The sequence below is a fragment of the Bos indicus genome, chromosome 2 (assembly GCF_029378745.1).
Source record: "Bos indicus isolate NIAB-ARS_2022 breed Sahiwal x Tharparkar chromosome 2, NIAB-ARS_B.indTharparkar_mat_pri_1.0, whole genome shotgun sequence".
Classification (NCBI taxonomy): Eukaryota; Metazoa; Chordata; class Mammalia; order Artiodactyla; family Bovidae; genus Bos; species Bos indicus.
Window position 1 is genome coordinate 7,740,762 of NC_091761.1, and position 21,545 is coordinate 7,762,306.

At 36.5% G+C, this 21,545-nt stretch overlaps 1 protein-coding gene across 7 annotated transcripts in view; it reads right to left on the minus strand.

Annotated features, from left to right (window-relative positions):
- The window catches only part of GULP1 (GULP PTB domain containing engulfment adaptor 1), a 329,999-nt gene that overhangs the window by 12,708 nt on the left and 295,746 nt on the right, over nucleotides 1-21,545 (minus strand). For 4 of the 7 annotated variants that reach the window (XM_070802458.1, XM_070802452.1, XM_070802455.1 and 1 more), the window contains 4 exons: nucleotides 21,386-21,409; nucleotides 20,893-20,985; nucleotides 5,535-5,759; nucleotides 3,114-3,252 (listed from right to left, as the gene is read on the minus strand). In XM_070802458.1, the coding sequence (XP_070658559.1) occupies nucleotides 3,114-3,252; nucleotides 5,535-5,759; nucleotides 20,893-20,985; nucleotides 21,386-21,409 (481 nt within the window). The remainder of the gene's footprint in view (nucleotides 1-3,113; nucleotides 3,253-5,534; nucleotides 5,760-20,892; nucleotides 20,986-21,385; nucleotides 21,410-21,545) is intronic. The other 3 variants (XM_070802471.1, XM_070802478.1, XM_070802483.1) reach the window with 3 other exon arrangements.

Below are 21,545 nucleotides of genomic sequence, written 5' to 3' on the forward strand. Positions count from 1 at the left end.
AAAAGTAAAATGCTTAGAAGTTTCTGGTGCTGGTAAGCACTACATAAATAAGGATATACAATTTACATCCAAATAAAGTCGCTTTTAAGAATGAAAGGAATGTTACCAATAATTTCATCAGGATGAAAGGTATAAGCCAGGGCAGTTCTAAATGAATGGGGATTTACTTTTACCTTAGGTATAACAGATGGGTGTTATTATTATTGTTGCTATTTATTTTCCTCAGTCTGATGTTTATTATAGGCAATAAATCAGAACTTGGAGAAACTTTTCTTTGGAAGAGTATCTTGGATACACATTAACAGGATACACATTAAGTGATGCTTTACACATGGTGAAGAAATGAATTAGTAAAGAGAAAGGTCTGTCAGGAGAGACAGAGATTCTCATTACACAGGTCTTCTAAAGTTGGGACTCAAAACTGTCAGAGATTTCAGATGGGCTTAAGGGATTCTTTTAACATTTCTAAAGTACAATGAAATTTTGTATGAGTGAGCATGTTGTGCTTTTAGGTGAAAGAGGTTTAACATTAAATTTATCATATTCTTTGGGGTCCATAAACCCCCAAGTTAAGAAACTACTAATTTAAATATCAAATATATTAATATCATGCAAATTAATAAACAGAGCTCTTTGGCATATTTCGGCCAACTCAGATGGATCTAAAACCCATAAAAAGTCATGTAAGTCTAATTTTCAATTTAAAAAGATTTAGTACGTAATTAATAACATGAAAAGTATTTAATCTAATGTAAGAGCAAAAGGACAAAACAGGTGATATTTCATTTGGTCATTCTTTCCTTCATCAACTAAACATTTATTGGACGCAGTATGTGCCATACATTTTGCTAGGCAGTGGATTAAAGCAGTGAGGAACGGACTTTCCAGTCAAGTGCCTTCCCTCCTATAACTTATAACCAATTAGGAAATATGATATGAAACAAATTAAAACCTCATATGTATTCAGAGATCAAAAATTTGCTCTGGAGAACTACTAGGGTTCTCAGGCAGTAAGGAAAAAAACTAAAGGGTCTTGTAGGTTTCTGCTTTTATATATTTAGAACATAAAGAAAAGTAAATGAATGAATACATTTAAGATTTCATTTAAAGAAAAAGTCCTAATACTAAAATCCCATTGGATTAGAGTTTTAGACAATTTTACAATTAAAATTGAGTTGAACAATCTGTCCTTAAATTGTTAGTATAGATAGACAAAAAGACAATTGATAGATAGTTGGTAGATAGAAATGATACAGTAGTAATCAAAACTCCATATCTATCATTTATTATCTATCTAGTCTATCTATTGATATATTATTGTATTTACTAAACTCAGACATCAGCATAGGTAGACATTAAAAAATATAGCAGGATGTGATGTCAATTTCTCATTAATAAATTCCTTAAAACAATTTACCTATCTCTACCTAGATTTTCCAAAGATGTTTCAAACTCACAAATGTCTAAAAGAGAACTCCTTCACTTTCTCCCTCTCTACCTCAATTTTTCTCATTAACAACATTTGGTCTAAAATCCTGAATTGTAATTGATTTTGAACTCTCACTCATCATCCTGATGGATAACTCTCAATTACCATTCCTTCTAAGTGTCTTAAAATCTATTCACGCTTCTCAATTTATATTCTATTTGGTTTTAAGTTGTCCATTGTAGATACACAGCTAACTTATATTTCAAAATCTACTGTGTATGATAAACAAATAAATATTGAGTTAAATAAATGAATGAGTAAAAGAGTGAGAAAATCAGAGGACGTAAAAAACAGTGGTAAAAGAAGCGATCTGCCTGCAATGCAGGAGACCAGGGTTTAGTCCACAGGTTGGGAAGATCCCCTGGAGGAGGGACTGGCTACCCACTCCAGTATTCCTGCCTGGAGAATTCCATGGACAGAGGAGCATGGCAGGCTACAGTCCATGGGGTCGCAAAGAGTTGGACATGACTGAGCAACTAACAGTTTCACCCCTCTCAACATTTTCACAAACAAAGAGATGTGGGACACTCATGAGGACAAGAAATATCTCATTTTGGAAAGATTGTCTATCATGACATGTATATTATGGATTATTTCCCTGAAAAAATATTTTGCGTAAACACAAAATATATTCAGAGGAATTTAAATATGCTATATTTCAACTTACGTATTGAAATATTTTTGTACATTGACCTAATATTATTACTTTGCATTTACAAATTAGCCCTCAGAAATTTACTGAATGCCTAAAATGTGCAATGCAGTTTGTTAAGTTCCACAGGGGAAATAGACTATAGGCTCTGAAATACTTCACAGCTTTAAAACTTCAGAGCTACATTGAAAATGTCTTAAGTGTGAATCAGAGAGGAAGCAATAAAGCATAATACGTAAAACTCTTTTCTTCAGTGACCCTTTGGATTTGCTGACTGATCAAGACCATTGGAAACCATTCTTTAGCTTTCTGTGAGAGGGCACAGATCAAAATATAGTCAAGACATTGATGATTAGCATCTGCTAGATGCTTTCTAATTCAACAGAAAAAGACTTACATATAGAAAGATATATAGAAAGTAAATCAGAAAAGCAATGTATTTATTATAGCTTTTTAAATATCAAATAGAGAACACTTACATAGAGTTAGTTATAAAGAAATCATGAAATTCATAGATTTATATATATGAAATTCATAGATTAACATGTTTCTTTAAGACTACCCACATGCCCTATGATAAAAACTTAAACTGATCTCTCTATATATGTCAAAGATAATTAATTACCACCAGGGTTGTTTGTAATCATTTAAAACATATTAAAAATACAACCCCAAACACAATAAAAACATAATTAAGTACCTTGTATTATGATGGAATTAATCTTATACCAAAATACCATTTTTCATGAAATAGTTTTAAATGCAAATAGTGATGTCTTTAGTAGTATACTCTGAATTATAAAGTAAAATATATAATTCACTGAACTTGTTACATATATATAAACAAAAATTTTTGGTTATTAAAATTTCTAGTGAGCTTGTTAAGATATATGATTTCACATAAAGAGCTAATTAAACATTTAAAATGTACACAAATGTAGCAAAAAATATTGATTTGTTTAGAAAGCTTACTAATCTCGTTAGATCGACTAGGTACTGGAGGCGGCTGCATGCCATTGTGAGTAGGTATTGAAGACTGGTGTGATACCGGAGAAAATGGAATCATATCAAAGATGTCAGTAGAGGGTGACTTAGGTGTCACACTGCCTGCCTGCAATGAAGATAACACGCATTAGGGTAGTAGTCCATATAGACACATTATAATGAAAAATATTTCACATACATATAAAAGACATGTCAACCCAACACATGTGGTTGAGTCATATGAACTTGCCACTCTGTAGATCAAAAATGGTTAAGTAGGCAATTTCATACGAATGAACCACATATGCCAAATGCTCATTGGCAAGAAAATCTCTACAAAAATGTTATCAAAGATGATGGCAAAAATGGTGACAACACTATTATAGACAGATGTATCTTTTATATTGGATTTTTTATATATCTAGAAATAATTGCCATTTATATCCAAGAATTGAAAACATGTTACAAACAATTTCTTTAAAACCTTGATATCAGTAATGTATTTTGCATAAGATTATAAGATTTAGACTGAAATAACTGAACTTACGTGATGCATCTTAAACATAACCATTCAAAAGCAATTGATAAAGATTTAAAAAAAATTTTCAAGGAGTCTATTTTAAATTGTATTTATAACTCTAGTGACTGCCAACTATTATATTCATTATAGTGACATTTATTCTTAGAATAAGTTTTCATCAAGTTTTCTACAATAAATAGGTACCTTGTAAAATAAATTATAGTCACTAAGTATACCACCAAAATGGTTAAGTTATCTGGGACAATCTGGACTTGGACGTAATGTCAGAATGAAACAATCATCACTTTACATAATATGTAATTTACATATAAAATTACATAATATGTAATTGTCATACAGGGAAGAAATTATATATATATATATCATCTATAAACCAAAGAGAATTTTCATTTTGGAGAGAAATAGTGAGGAGAAATTAACTTTTCCTATAAGAACATGAACATTGCTTGGAACTGCTTAGAGTGGTACACATTAAAATTTGTGTTTTCAGAATACATTTTTTTTTTATTTATAGGTGATGTAGGTAATGAAAAATAAGCCTGATTGTGTGTAAAGAGTAACTGATTTGCTATTCAGTTTACATGACTGTTATTACATTTTTTTCATGCAGGATAATAAAATAGCTGACATCTTCCTTTCTTTAGCAACTTACTTTCCCTTTATGGTTTATCAGTCACAAACACTATACAAAGACTTGGAGGAACCTTCCTCCTACTCAGCAATGTTCTCCTAATCAGCCTCTCTCTCCATTCCCCCTGGCATCCATCTCTCTCCTCTTTGTCAGGATTTAAAGATACTCGAATCTTGACTTTGTTAAAACAAACCAACCAAAAAGCTCTTTACTCAGCGCTTCTTTACTCCTCTAGACCCTCATTTCTCTTTCTCTTCTCTATTGAAGCTGAGCTCTTTGAAGGAGGTATTATATTTCTTGCCTGTTTACTTCATCCAATCCTCAATTAAGATCATTCTAGACTGTTCTTTTTTTTTTTTTTTTTGATCCCACTCCATGGCATGTGGACCTTAGTTCCCCAAACAAGGATGGAACCCAAGCCCCTTGAACATGGAGTCTTAACCACTGGACTGGCAGAGAAGTCTCTAGATTGCTCTTTTTGCTGAGCTGTACTTAAACAGCTTTGCCAGTATCATCAATGGCCTAACTTCCCAATTACCATATTTGATGAATCTTTTTTTTTCTTTTTAAAATTTGTACTGGCGTATAGATGATCTACAATATTGTGCTAACTTCAGGTGTACAGCAAAGTGAATCATTTGTACATATACATATATCCACTGGTTTTAGATTCTTTTCTGATGAACCCTTGAAAGTACTTGTCCTACTTCATCTTTTTGTGGATTTGGACTACCACTCTCTACTAGAAGGGCTTCCTTTCTGGCTCAGCTGGTAAAGAATCTGCCTGCAATGCAGAAGACCTGGGTTCCATCCCCTAGGCGGGGAAGATCCCCTGGAGAAGGGAAAGGCTGCTGCTGCTAAGTCACTTCAGTCGTGTCCGACTCTGCAACCCCATAGACGGTAGCCCACCAGGCTCCCCCATCCCTGGGATTTTCCAGGCAAGAACACTGGAGTGGGTTGAAGGGAAAGGCTATCCACTCCAATATTCTGGCCTGAAGAATTCCATGGGGTTGCAAAGAGTTGGACAGGACTGAGTAACTTTCACTTTCAATTTCTCTACTAGAAACTCTCTGATGTCAGATGACCCAAGTATGCAAAAATGGCACATAAAGGCCCCAGATCACATCATCAATTCAAGACATACTTGATTTTTTCAATACTATATAAATGGCATATATTGGCAGAATTCAAAATAATATATGGGATAATAAAAATAATTTTCTATTTAGCAAATTACATGCGGTCTTGGGATGCTGTTGTCACTGTCTGGCTTGGGAAGGCCCCGTTTAGAAGGTGGTGGTATTAACAGTCCCAATGATAGTCTGGAATCAGGAGAGTTGACAGGAGTGACAGTAATGGAAGAAATATTTAGACAGGGAGATGAATCATCAGTACTATGCCAGAAAGAGGGCGAGCATCTCTGAAACCCGTGTTGCTCATGATCAGACATTTTGTGCAGCAGCTGTAAAGAAATGACAGAGAAATATACTAAGGAAAAGAAAGAAGACATGGAGGAAAAAGAATACATGAAAATTTATTCATGAAAGAATATTGTGAAAATGATAAGTAATTTCAAAACAACTTTTCTAAGATTAAAACAACTAGTTTGAGTAGATTTTTTCCTATGGCAGGACCTTCCGATTCTGTGTTCTTTAATTGGATGCTTTTTTACTGAAATATTACATTTTTATATATTTAAATAAAATATTGCATTCAATATAACTTAAGAGAAAGAAGGTAGAGAGGGAAATGACAAATGCCTGAAGATTTATTTCTGAGAGAGCTTCTTTGTGATGAGATGGGAGAAGGAAAAAATAGCAACAAGGAAAAATGTCAGTGGGAGTAAAGTCTAGTAAAAAGTTAAGTCTGTAGAATTTTCAAAAAGGGGTACAGCATACCTGTTAGATTTAATCCTCCAATCATTCTTTTAAAGTCTTAGTGTTAGTAGTATTATATCATTATCATATTAAAGATAGGGGGGTCAAGGCCCATGGATTCTTTGTGATTTTAGACTTCCCTTTCACTTTTCACTTTCATGCATTGGAGAAGGAAATGGCAACCCACTCCAGTGTTCTTGCCTGGAGAATCCCAGGGATGGGGGAGTCTGGTGCACTGCCGTCTATGGGGTCGCACAGAGTCGGACACGACTGAAGCGACTTAGCAGCAGCAGGAGCAGCAAGGTAAGAAGCAAAGCCAAAATTCAAAACAATCTGACTCCAATCATCATGCCCTTTCTATAGGTAGTGAGTTCCAAGTGGTAAAATTTTGGGGGGATGAACAGAGGCATTGTTGAATGACTTCAAATAAATCAGAGAGATACATAATAATAAACAACTATTATAGTATACTGTATGGGGTCAGTCTTTGGATGACTTTTGGAAGCTATTTTCATTACATCATGGAAAGCTATTGTCAAATACTGAGCTGGACAGAGTTGAGCAGCCAGATGTCAGAATGGTCAGTTAAAACAACCACACAAATGAAAGTACATAATAATTGAGCCTTTATTCACTTACTGTAATAGTGTAAGCAAGAGGCCAAAAAGAAAGTGCTGGCTTCATTAAGGTCCCATTCCTCAATGAATGGCACTGGGCAAAGGTCAGAAGCATCATTACAGAAGCAGGGCATTCTCTCTGTCTTGCTAGGGAGCCCTGAACAAAAGGTTCCTACTGGTTTGGTTTGGTTTTGGGGGAGAGAATAGGGGAACAGAGGGAAGATCAAGGGAAAGAACTAAGAGTAGAAGATACTTAAAACTGAGCTTTACTGGAGAAATACCACTAGTATTTCTCTAGTGGAGCGGTACCAAGGGATCATTTCATGCAAAGATGGACACAATAAAGGACAGAAATGGTATGGACCTAACAGAAACAGAAGATATTAAGAAGAGGTGGCAAGAATACATAGAAGAACTGTACAAAAAAGATCTTCATGAACCCGATAACCATGATGGTGTGATAACTCATCTAGAGCCAGACATCCTGGAGTGCAAAGTGAAGTGGACCTTAGGAAGCATCATTGCGAACAAAGCTAGGGCAAGATGATGAAACCTGAGCCATTTCAAATACTAAAAGATGATGCGGTTAGAGTGCTGCACTCAATATGTGAGAACATTTGGAAAACTCAGCAGTGGTCACAGGATTGGAAAAGGTTAGTTTTCATTCCAATCCCAAAGAAAGGAAATGCCAAAGAATGTTCAAACTAGTGCACAATTGCACTCATCTCACATGCTAGCAAAGTAATGCTCAGAATTCTCCAAGCTAGACTTCAATAGTACATGAACTGAGAACTTCCAGATGTTCAGGCTGGAGCTGGATCATAGGAAAAGCAAGAGAGTTCCAGAAAAACATCTACTTCTGCTTCACTGACTACGCTAAATCCTCTGTGTGGATCAGAACAAACTGCGGAAAATTCTTAAAGCGATGAGAATACCAGACCACCATATCTATCTCCTGAGAAACCTGTATGTATGTCAAGAAGCAACAGTTAGAACTGGACATGGAACAACGGACTGGTTCCAAATTGGGAAAGGAGTAGATCAAAGCTGTATACTGTCACCCTGCTTATTTAACTTATATGCAGAGTACATCATGTGAAATGCCAGGCTGAATGAAGCACAAGCTGGAATCAAGATTGCCAGGGGGAAATATCCATAACCTGAGATATGCAAATGACACCACACTTATGGCAGAAAGTGAAGAGGAACTCAAAAGCCTCTTGATGAAAGTGAAAGAGGAGAGTTTAAAAAGCTGGCTTAAAACTCAACATTCAGAAAACTAAGATAATAGCATCCAGTCCCATCACTTCATGCAAACAGATGAGGAAACAGTGACAGACTTTATTTTCTTGGGCTCCAAAATCAATGCAGATGGTGACTGTAGCCATGAAATTGAAAGATGCTTGCTCCTTGCAAGAAAATCTATGGCCAATCTAGACAGCTTATTAAAAAGCAGAGACATTACTTTGTGGACAAAGGTCTATATAGTCAAAGCTATTGTTTTTCCAGTAGCCATGTGTGGATGTAAGAGTCAGATCATAAAGAAAGCTGAGTGCCGAAGAATCGATGCTTTTGAACTGTGGTGTTGTAGACTCTTGAGAGTTTCTTGGACTCCTAGGAGATCAAACCGGCCAGTCCTAAAGGAAATAAATCTTGAATATTCATTGGGAGGACTGATGCTGAAGCTGAAGCTCCAATACTCTGGCCACCTGATGCAAAGAACTGACTCATTTGAAAAGACCTTGATGGTGGGAAAGATTGAAGGCAGAAGAAGGAGACGACAGAGCATGAGATGGTTGGATGGGATCACTGACTCGGTGGACATGAGTTTGAGCAAGCTCCAGGAGTTGCTGATCGACAGAGAAGCCTGGCGTGCTGCAGATCATGGGGTCATAATGAGTTGGACACGACTGAGAGACTGAACTGAACTGAAGTGTCAAAATGTGTTTTCAAGGGCCCCCCAAAGATGGTCTGGATGAGACCATTAAGAGAGGCCTAGGCCAAGGGCCTCCAATAAGGAGGCCTGTAAATGGAGGCACCTGGGCTGAAATGCAGCTACCTGTAACAGTGTGGCTGCCTGGGTGGGGCAGGGGCCAAGTCTTGGCCTGCAACTCCTCCGCACGCAATGCACTAAATCTGCAGTGGTGCCGGCAGCTTTCCCCCATGAGACTTGCCACAGAAAGACTTTGTAACTTTGTAGGGTCTGGAGGATTTGGCCTGGAGCCAGGCTTCTAGGCTACAAATCACACTGCAGATATTTTTCAACACTAATAGGACTTGGTGGTAGCCAACACAAATCTGGCTTTTGACAAACTTCATGGTGAAAGGTGGTAACTAAAATTATAGTTAGGAGAAACAACAAGCTTGAAAGCATCTTTAAAGTTGAAGTCACTTCACACGTTTCAGGAAGCAGAGGGGGAAACAAGGCAGTGTAAAGCGAGAAATTTAAGCTGAGGAAAGCATTCAGTGTGGAAATAAGTCTATGATGGTCCGAATTATATAACTTATCACTATTAATACGCACATGCATGCATGCTCAGTCGCTAAGTCGCCTCTGACTCTTGTGACCCCATGTACTGTAGCCCCCCAGGCTCCTCTGTCCATGGGATTTTCCAGGCAAGAACACTGGAGTGGATTGCCATTTCCTCCTCCAGGGGCTCTTCCTGACTCAGGGATTGAACTTGCGTCTCCAGCATTGGCAGGTGGATTCTGTACCCCTGATCCACCTGGGAAGCATATTAATGTGCATATACAGTTACACGATGACTGCTCTCCCTATTGATCTTCATAGACACCTATCTATCTATAGATATGTGTACATATATGCATGTATGTGTATAATTTTAAGATCTATTTTATGGTCTATATAATTTGCTGTAAAATTCTGTAGTTGATGGCAACCTTTATGTAATTATAGGTAACAACTGTAAGCTCCTGGTGGACAAACCTTTGTCTTTCTAAATATTCTGTATAACAGATTACTTGGTATATAATAAACTGTCAATTAATATTTTTCTCTAATTTATACTCCAGCAACTGTTTTAACTTAAACTGTAACTTGACAAGGACATCCAAATTGAGTAGAACATAAAAAGATATTAACTGGAAGTTATCCCTGGGATCATTTGGCTTATAAATGGGAGTACTCTATATTATGATTTGTATTGACCAAAACATATTACCAGGTTCCTCAAAGCAAACTGAAGCCCAGAAAAACCTAACTTAAAAGTGCTCTAGTGTTTTATCATAGTGTTAATACTTACATTCTACTTCATCTGAGAAAGTATAAATATACTTCATTTAGATAATATAAATGAAGAATGTATATCATATGAAAATAATAGAATATGTCAGTACCCCAATTAAGAACTATTTTTACTTTCAATGGTAAAGCAGGGCTATCTATCAATAGCTTTAGTGTTCAAAGTTTAAAAATTCTAACACTAACTAATTCTTACTAGTTTCCTTTTGCATATACCTGTGTGCTGAGTTGCTTCAGTCGTGTCTGACTCTTTGCAACCCTATGGGCCATAGTCTGCCAGGCTCCTCTGTCCATGGGACTCTCCAGGCAAGAATACTGGAGTGGGTAGCCATGCCTTCCTCCAGGGGATCTTCCTGACAGAGGGACTGAACCCATGTCTGTTATGCCTCCTGCATTTGCAGGTGGGTTCTTTACCACTAGCATTGCCTGGGAATGCCAGTTTCCTTTGGTCATCAGTAATCTACATTTGGTCCCCTAGGATTTTTTTGTTTGGGTCATACAGGTCTTTAAAATATTGGTTCAGTTGTTTACAGGTTAATTTTAAGATTGTACCTTAAAAATCTAGAGAGTCTGTTTAGAAGTTAGAAAATCCAGAAAGTGGGCCCAAAAATTTATGTAAAAATAATTCACTGGTATTGAGAAATAGCTGTGCCTTTTAAGTTGGTGTCTGCCCTCCAACTCCTCACTCTAACCCCTTGACTAGGACACACGTTTATGCCACAGCCTGGGCTCTGCTGACATTTGTGTTTGTGATTCTTAACTTACAAACAATTCAACTTAGGGAATTAGATATTCCATCTGATTCCTTTTAAGAATGAAATCTAAACCCAGCATGTTTAAATACACAGACATATTTCACTAGTGTCTGATTCTGCCCCAATCTATTAGGCCTGGTAAATAAGAATAAGAGTATGTGACTACAGCCCCTAAATGGCATACAGTGGCATTTGGGGCACTGGATAAATATTTTGAGTAGTATCTTTGAAGTTAAGGGTTCAGGAACTAGCCATTTTTTATTATTCCATTTTTAAGTGCTTGAGAATTTTTGTTTTTAAGAAATGAAATACACAGCTCAGATAAAAATGGCTTGATATTTTTTTAGGCTGGGTGTTGTGTCAATATTTTGATAGATGGCTAGAAACCAAAATTTTGGAACTTTGCTACAGAAGTTGATGGCACTACCGTTTAATCCTTTTATGCTCACAATTATAAGTGCTTTGGTCTTTAGGAAGTTTCATGGGATCTGAATTACTATACTAAGGGAAATGAGGAAATCTATGCTCAACAATTATATGTTAATTATGCAGGAGTTGTTAGGTTATTCAGACATATTAATAATGAGTGTCCATAATTAAGATTTATAGCTATTATAGTTTTAAAGCTCTTTCTTTCAGTGAGTAAAGACTTGGTATATTAGGCCATGATGAATATTTCAACTGTGATATCTGCCTAAGAATGACAATGATGAGACATCATAAAAGGGTTTGAATCCTATCAGTTAATATTGAATACATTTAAACAATAACAAAAAAATGCATTAAAGATTAGAAATATTAGAATGATACTGAAATTTTATTTTATGCTGCTAGTTATTTTGGCAGTATAAATCTCGAGAGACTCTTTTAAAACATAAAACAAATAATTTCAAGATTAAAACATGATTTATCACAATCATTAAAATAGTAGAATTTAAAATTCTACTTAGAATTATATTTAAAAAATAAATTCTTTGGATTCATATTTTCAATATAGATGCCTAGCTCTTCCAGGTATCCGGAACAAGAAGAGATCAAATGACTTGATTAGGTACTCATTGTAAGAACAGGAATGAAATATATTTTTCTCCACATTAGACAGGGTTTAGTTCTTTACAACCATCACTTGCAAAAGTGACAGTTGTGAAAGTGAAGTTGTGAACTGGTTAATTCAAATGTTCTTGAATCAATGTTCATGTTTAAACTTTATGCTTTTGTTTAAAGATTCACATTTGGTTTGTTGTGTAATTGAAAGTTTTCACAATCTGCCCTTACCCATCTTCAATAGCAGTTGAGACAACCCCAGAGGAAGATAAATAGGCAGTTTTATTTACCCACAACGAAATATACAGTTTAGGGTATAATTTGCCCTATCAAGTCTAATCAGAGGCCACACAGTTGATTACGCAAAGGTAGACTTTTATCCAGTAACAGTTGGTTTAATTGAAAGGGAGACATTTATTTTACTCAGCAAGACAAAGTCCAGTATTTCTTAGGACTGCAATTTTATTCATTTAACTTCCTGGCAATGATCTGATTTGGTTAAAATCTTCTATAGCCAGAAAAGTAAAATGTAAGCATGTAAACACAAGAATCATGAACAATTTGATTTAACTTGCTCTGTCCACATCTTATAATGGAACGATCTTCTGGAGTGCTCACAAGGCTAAGAGGGCAGAAGAAACCTTTTTTTTTTTTTCTGATATAAATACAGGCAGCACTGCCATGTGAATGTAACAAATGGAAATCAGATTGTCCCTAGTTAATTAGTACCAAATGGTGGAAAACCCAACCTCTAATCTATTGCCAAACCACCAGAACACAGCAAACAGCACAGTCAAGCAACGGAAATTTCTCAGTGTATCTAAATTACTGTATAAAATAAAGACCCAGTTTCTAAAACCAATGAAAAGATTTCCACAATTTCAATATGATACAGAGGTATGTAATATGGGTACTATCAAAGGATATTCCATTTGCCAGCAAAGGAACCCAAAATTGAATCATCCAAGTGGTGTTTAGGAGACTTATAAGCATTCTGGTTGTTAAGGACAAGTTTAAAGACAACATGCCAATTTACATAAGAAAAGATGAAAAATAGGAGTAGGCTTTCATTTAGTATGAGGAATTGGTTTCAAGTGAAAGAGTTTGGGATATATAATGGTACACAGTTTTGTGGTTAGAAATGTGCTTTAATATAATAATTATTTAATCATTATATATTATTATATAATACAATAATACTGAGCACAAAAAAGTCTCTTATTTTGGTTTCCTTAGCTAGAACTATGTGAAAGTGAAAGTGTTAGTTTCAGTCATATCTGACTCTTTGCAGCCCTATTGTAGCCCACCAGGCTCCTCTGTCCTTGGAATTCTCCAAAGAATACTGGAGTAGATAGTCATTTCCTTCTCTAGGGGACCTTCTCCACCCAGGGATTGAATCTAGGTATCCTGTATTGCTGGCAGATTCTTGACTATCTGAGCCACCAGAGAAGCTAGAACTAAAATCTCAACACTAAATTTTATACTGGGTATATTAACTACAATAAACAATAGTCCAAATAATGACAGAAAAAGAGCACTTTTAAATCAATTACTGTATCATGGGGCTTCCCAGGTGACTCAGTGGTAAAGAATCCTCCTGCAAACGCAGGAGATATGAGTTTGATCTCTCAATCAGTAAGATTCCTGGAGAAGGAAATGTTCTCATCTACACAGTGACTCCTTAGAGTACAAAGATTCTCCATGTGGAACATTCTACTCAACAAGGCCTCACATTTTTAATCTATGACTTGATATAGAATAATGAGGAACTAAAGAGCCTCTTCATGAAAGTGAAAAAGGAGAGTGAAAAAGCTCTCTTAAAACTCAACATTCAGAAGGCTAAGACATGGCATCCAGTCCCATCACTTCATGCCAAATAAATGGGGAAACAATGGAAACTGTGACAGCCTTTATTTTCTTGGGCTCCAAAATCACTGGAGCAGTGGACAGTGAGTGCAGCCAGGAAATTAAAAGACATTTGCTCCTTGGAAGAAAGGCTATGACAAACTTAGATAGCACATTAAAAAAGCAGAGACACTACTTTGCTTACAAAGGTCTGTCTAGTCAAAGCTATGGTTTCTCCAATAGTCATGGATGTGAGAGTTGGACTATAAAGAAGCTGAGCACTGAAGAATCGATGCTTTTGAACTGTGGTGTTGGAGAAGACTCTTGAGAGTCCCTTGGACTCCTAGGAGATCAAACCAGTCAATTCTTGAGGAAATCAACTCTGAATATTCATTGGAAAGACTGATGCTAAAGCTGAAGCTTCAATTATTGGCCACCTGATGTGAAGACCTGACTCATTAGAAAAGATCTTGATGCTGGGCAAGATTAAAGGCAGGAGGAGAAGGAGACAACAGAGGATGTCTCCTTAGCTGGGGACATCCCCAACCAAGATGGTTTGATGGCATCACCAACCCAAATGACATGAGTTTGAGCAAGCTCTGGGAGATGGTAAAGGACAGCGAAGCCTGGTGTGCTGCAGTCCATGGGGTCACAAAGAGTTGGACATGACTGAGAGACTGAAAAACAACAAGAAATTCATTGGAAGTACTGATGCTGAAGCTGAAGCTCCAGAACTTTGGTTACCTGATGCAAAGAGCCAAGTCACTGGAAAAGCCCTGATGCTGGGAAAGATTGAAGGCAGGAGGAGAAAGGGGTCAATAGAAGATGAGATATTTGGATGGCCTCACTGACTCAATGTACATGAGTTTGAGCAAATGCTGGGAGATAGTGAAGAACAGGGAAGCCTGGCATGCTTCAGTTCATGGGGTCAAAAAGAGTTGGATATGAGTGAGTGACTGAATAAAAACAGCAAAGAAGGATTACCATCTATAAGACTGAAATTTCCTAATAGAAAATCTGATCCTCTAAACTATTATTCTATATTACAGAAAGCTGCATGGCGCTGGAGCATTGGCTGCACATGGACATCACCAGATGGTCAACACTGAGATCAGATTGATTATATTCTTTGCAGCCAAAGATGGAGAAGCTGTATACATTCAGCAAAAACAGGACTGGGAGCTGACTGTGGCTCAAATCATGAACTCCTTATTGCCAATGTCAGACTTAAATTGAAGAAAGTAGGGAAAATCATTGAGGTAAAACTAAATTAAATCCCTTATGATTATACGATAGAAGTGACAAATAGATTCAGGGATTAGATGTGATAGACAGAGTGCCTGAAGAACTATGGACAGAGGTTCATGACATTGTACAAGAGGCAGGGATCAAGACCATCCCTAAGAAAAAGAAATGCAAAAAGGCAAAATGGTTGTCTGAGGAGGTCTTACAAATAGCTGAGAAAAGAAGAGAAGTGAAAGGCAAAGGAGAAAAGGAAAGATATAAGAATCTGAATGCAGAGTTCCAAAGAATAGCAAGGAGAGATAAGAAAGCCTTCCTCAGCGATTAATGCAAAGAAATAGAGGAAAACAACAGAATGGGAAAGACTAGAGATATCTTCAAGAAAATTAGAAATACCAAGGGAAGATTTCATGCAAAGATGGGCACAATAAAGGACAGAAATGCTATGGACCTAATAGGAGCAGAAGATATTAAGAAGAGGTGGCAAGAATACAAAGAAGAACTATACAAAAAAAGATCTTCATGACCCAGATAATCATGGTGGTGTGATCACTCACCTAGAGCCAGACATCCTGGAATGCAAAGTCAAGTGGGCCTTAGGAAGCATCACTATGAACAAAGCTAGTGTAGGTGATCGAATTCCAGTTGAAGTATTTGAACTCCTAAAAGATGATGCTGTGAAAGTGCTTCATTCAATATCCCAGCAAATTTGGAAAACTCAGGAGTGGCCAAAAGATCAGTTTTCATTCCAATCCCAAAGAAAGGCAATGCCAAAGAATGCTCAAACTACCGCACAACAGCACTCATCTCACATGCTAGTAAAGTAATGCTCAATATTCTCCAAGGCAGGCTTCAACAGTATGTGAACTGTGAACTTCCAGATGTCCAAGTTGGATTTAGAAATGGCGGAGAACCAGAGATCAAATGGCCAACATCCGTTGGATCATCGAAAGAGCAAGAGAATTCCAGAAGAACATCTACTTCTGCTTTATTGACTATGCCAAAGCCTTTGACTGTGTGGATCACAACAAACTATGGAATATTCTTCAAGAGATGGGAATACCAGACCACCTGACCTGCCTCCTGTGAAATCTGTATGCTGGTCAAGAAGCAACAGTTAGAACTGGACATGGAACAACAGACTGGTTCCAAATTGGAAAAGGAGTACATCAAGGCTGTATACTGTCACCCTGCTTATTTACCTTATATGCAGAGTATATCATGAGAAATTATTGGCTGGATGAAGCACAAGCTGGAATCAAGAGTTCCAGGAGAAATATCAGTAACCTCAGATATGCAGAAGACACCACCCTTATGGCAGCAAGTGTAGAGGAACTAAAGCGCCTCTTGATGAAAGTGAAAGAGGAGAGTGAAAAAGTTGGCTTAAAACTCAACATTCAGAAAACTAAGATCATGGCATCTCATCCCATCACTCCATGGCAAATAGATGGGGAAACAATGGAAAGAGTGACAGACTTTATTTTGGGGGGCTCCAAAATCATTGCAGATGGTGACTGCAGCCATGAAATTAAAAGATGCTTGCTCCTTGGAAGAAAACCTATGACCACCCTAGAGAGAGCATATTAAAAGGCAGAGACATTATTTTGCAGATAAAAGTCTGTCTAGTCAAAGCTTTGGTTTTTCCAGTAGTCATGTATGGATGTGAGAGTTGGACTATAAGGAAAACTGAGCAGCTAAGAATTTATGCTTTTGAACTGTGATATTAAACAAGATTCTTAAGAGTCCCTTGGACAGCAAGGAGATCTAACCAGTCCATTCTAAAGGAAATCCGTCCTGAATATTCATTGGAAGGACTGATGTTGAAATTGAAACTCCAATACTTTGGCCATCTGATGCAAAGAACTGACTCTTGGAAAAGACCCTCATGCTGGGAAAGACTGACGGCAGGAATACAAGGGGACAACAGAGGATGAGATGGTTGGATAGCATCACCAACCCAATGCACGTGAGTTTGAGCAAGCTCTGGGAGTTGGTAATGGACAGGGATGCCTGGTGTGCAGCAGCCCATGGGGTCAAGACTGAGTGACTGAACTGAATTGATGGTACAGAAATTCAGCTTTTTAACTGTGTATCATTTACTAGGGTAGATGGCTTGTTATCTTTTAGTTATCTATAAATTTTACCAAAAGTGTTTATTTTTCTGATTCTTCCCATAATTAACTTTATCTGCTACTTCATTATACACTGATGTGACAAGAATAGCATCCATACCAGTAATTCACATTATTTTCATTTTATACATTATTTTTAATACCACAAAACTCCAAAATTCTGTTCCTACTTTTGTTCTCTTTCCTTCCTCTCGTAAAGATTATTAATGCTGAGATTAGAGATAAATCTTCTATTTTACTTTGACTAGCAGTTGCTTGATGTGGACTATATTGTGTTTGACTGGCAAATTCTGATATTTCAGAAAACTGCTGCATTAAGTATTTATTTTTACAAGCCAAATTATAGTATCACACTATTTATAGAGAACCATTTTTGAACTGGAGTTAGCAAAAGAATTATTACTTCTGTGTGATTTAGGAAAGTTTGGCTCCTGGGAGAATCAAGGTTTCTTTTGGGTGAAGAGTCATCTGTGTTAGGGGTTCTTCTCATTACTACACACCGAAAACTCATGGAGAATCTGAAGCCAAATTAATCCTATATAACAACCCCCCCCCATATTGTAATTTCAGCATGCATAATGGGATTCATAATTTACTTCTATGCTTTTCAATTAATATATTAATTGCTGGCTAATCTTTTAAACAAACTGCCAAAATTTTAGCAATTTTGGAGCATTCTAGCTTCAGTCTTCTGAGAAAAAAACAAACAAAATGTGTAGAATCTCATTTCTGGAGTTATAAGTCCAACGGTGATTTTCTGTATGTGAACTTTGCTAGACTCTGTGAGGTACCTGGTGTTCCAGCAGTGTGTCCTGTAAAATTAATGCTCACACTTCCTGCCTGGAAAATCCCATGGATGGAGGAGCCTGGTAGGCTGCAGTCCATGGGGTCACAAAGAGTCAGACACGACTGAGCGACTTCCCTTTCACTTTTCACTTTCATGCGTTGGAGAAGGAAATGGCAACCCACTCCAGTGTTCTTGCCTGGAGAATCCCAGGGACTGGGGAGCCTGGTGGGCTGCTGTCTATGGGGTCGCACAGAGTCGGACACGACTGAAGTGACTTAGCAGCTTCATAAGAAAGTACATATGTAAAACATTGCCAACTTTATGGAAATTTGCTGTACTATAGGCCCATTATAAGCTATTAGAAAAGAGATACATATATTTTACATTTATATTTTAATTATTTAGAATTTTCATTATTTTTCAAATTCAATTTCAAAAGTTTGAATCATTAGTAAACCTTCAGAAGAGTGGATATTTATGAGCATAGGAATATTTCATAATTACTAAATAATTGTGGTTGTGGTTTAGTTGCTAAGTTGTCTCCGACTCTTGAAATCCCAGGCAGGAGTCCATGGGATTCTCTAGGCAAAAATATTGGAGTGGGTTGCCATTTCCTTTTCCAGGGGATCTTCCTGACTCAGGAATTGAACCCTGGTCTCCTGCATTGCAGGAAGGTTCTTTACCGACTAAGCTACGAGGTAGGTAATTTAATTTAATTTATTTTATTTTTAATATAAGAAAAAGGGAGATAATTTTAACAGGGATGGCATACAGATGGACTGAGTTTTACATTAATTTATTTCTCAGTTACATAACTACAATGAAAATTAAAGGCAAAAATATTTGTGCATAGTCTCTTCAAAAAGATGTTAAAAAGTTAATAAATGCCTATAACAGAATATTCAAATCAGGTATCTTTAGCAATTTGAAAATGTTGAGTCACTTTTTTTTAAAGAATCAAATTCTATTTTTTAATCTTAAGAAGGTGTATTAGCAATTTCAAAAATCACATAAGACTTTAGGAGTTGAAAAGTTATGAGACAAGTAATTTTTTAAAAGTTAAAGAAAAAATATAGACATAGATATTACCACAATAAAAGAATGTAAGTAGACTGTAAAATTATAATTTGAGCTAGTGGCAAAATGATCAATAAGGTAATAAATTTTCTACACGTGTATTAAGTACAAAAGAATGGTTTAGAGAAAATTATTTCTCTTTTTTCACAGGATGGTTTATAAGACTTTCAATGAGACGCAAACAAGGGTTACTCCATTAAGGGACTAAAGGTTGAAGAGCTGATGTTCTGCCTCGTGGTGGGGAAGGCAAGAACAAAATCATCATTTTGATGAGAAGTAAATGATGATGGTAGTAAAGATAAACACTCAATGAACATGAACTTGAGCACACTCTGGGAGGTAGTGAAGGACAGGGAAGCCTGGAATGCTGCAGTCCCTGGGGTCAGACATGACTGAGCGACTAAACAACAACAAAAACCCATAGAGCTATACTGTGACAAAGTCAGAGCTTGAAGAGAATGCTTCTGCACCTCGCTGTGCACTACAGAGGTACACAGCAACTTTCTAAATAAGTTGCTCTCACCTTGGCTATATCAACCCCACGGTTACAAAGTATATGCCAAGCGATGGACACAACTCTTTCAGTGTGGAAGATGGAAAAGTGTCAGTTTAGAAAAAAACAGAAGTTTTTGGATCCATTTCCAGGGGACACCAAATTTAAAACTTCTTACAGAGGCATTCTTCATGGTAATGAACTGGTGAAATAGACTCTAGTGTTGTTGTTTAGTCACCGAGTCATGTCTGACTCTTTGTGACCCCATGAACAACAGCACGCTAGGCTTCTCTGTCTTTCCCCATCTCCTGGAGTTTGCTCAAATTCATGTCCATTGAGTCAGTGATGCTATCTAACCATCTCATCCTCTGTAACCCCCCTTCTCCTCCTGCCTTCAATCTTTCCCAACAGCAGGGTCTTTACCAATGAATTGACTCTCCACATCAGGGTGGCCAAAGTATTAGAGCTTCAGTTTCAGCATCAGTTCTTCCAATGAATATTCATGGTTGATTTCCTTTAAGTGAAATATTCTAGTAGCAATTCTAGATAGCATTAATCATGTGTGTGTGTATATATATATATATATATATTTATATATATATATATATAAAGAGTTTGCCTAAGGACAACTGAAATTGACTTGCAAATGAAAATCTGCAGCAGAAAATTCTTTCCAGCGGTTTGTAAATGCCATAGTTGAGTTTCAATTCATAGTATCATATCAAAAGTTATATGTATGAAAATTTCTAAATGCAAAATATAATATACACTTTAATGGAGAATATCAATACAGATAACTCTAAAAGAAAATAAGATTCCCAAGTATATTTTGCCTACAGAAAGTATCAACTGTTTTAAATTCTATCTATCTCCCTCCAAAAAATTCCTTTAACCAAATCAGAAAATAATGGCATCATACATTAAGATGAGAAAATGATTTCAAATGTATGCTAAACCAAAAATAAATAATTTAACTATAAATGTACGGAGTGTTATCTGCATAGACTATCACTGGTTTTTGTGTGTGAAATATAACTGTGTCACTCACAGTAGGAGCCCTTGCTATATAATATGAGAAACCAATTCGATCTTGTTAAGAGTCCAGCTTCTATAATGAAGTTTAGAACTCCAAGGGTAGATTGGCTTGGGTCATTAAATCTAACTTCAGGAAATAGTAATCAATTGGAATGAAAGAAAGAGGAAAAAATCAAATAGAGGGCTGAATTATTCTAGAGAAAAGAGCAGCATGGAAAAACAACTCTAATCTGAGCTACCTAGGTAATTTTAACTTTTAAATTAATCTTATTTAGCACCTTTTATCTCTATCTAGGTTTAGTTTAAAATGACTGATCTCAGAATATTATTAATATTTGAACTACTGCAGAGCTGATGATCCAGACATGATTTATCATCATGAAATCATGTTTCTTTAAGGAAAACCATGCATGTATTCTATATACTTACTGGAGGTGTTGATACGTGGGTTATTCTTAACTGGTTTTCCAAATCTTGTACTTTGTTTTTAAGTTCCATATTTTCTGTTTCTAAGTCTTGAATCTAAAAAGTAAATGATTATTGAACAATCTTCAGACATTTATTCTTGGAAAATATTGGCTGTTAAATTGGCTACATTAATGAATAGGATTTCACATTATTTAAACTTTTAATGTATTTTTTTGTGCATTGGGTGAAATTTATTTTATAAAGCTTGAGCTATATCATAGAATTCAAGGTCACTGGAAAGACATACTATTAAATTTAAAATATGTTTTTACGTGTGTGCAAATTTCATGTTCCTAATACCTCTGTGTTTTCCTGTAGCGCTATGCAAGCTGTACCCATAATCGTGGAGTATAACCGCAAGACAGTGAAACTTGCTTATGATGACTTTGAAGAGAGTGGAGAAAGGGTGTAATTTAATTATAAAGGAATCTGATCTGCATGGGAAACCACTTACCCAGCATCTGCTGCTTCTGCTGCTCTGATCCCCATGAGAAGCATCAGGAAGTGAAACAAAGTCACATGAGAACACTAAGTTCTTGTGGGAATTCAATATAAAATGGTTAAAAACTGTGCAGGGGATCAGGAACGAAAAATTATAGGAACACAGTGAAAGC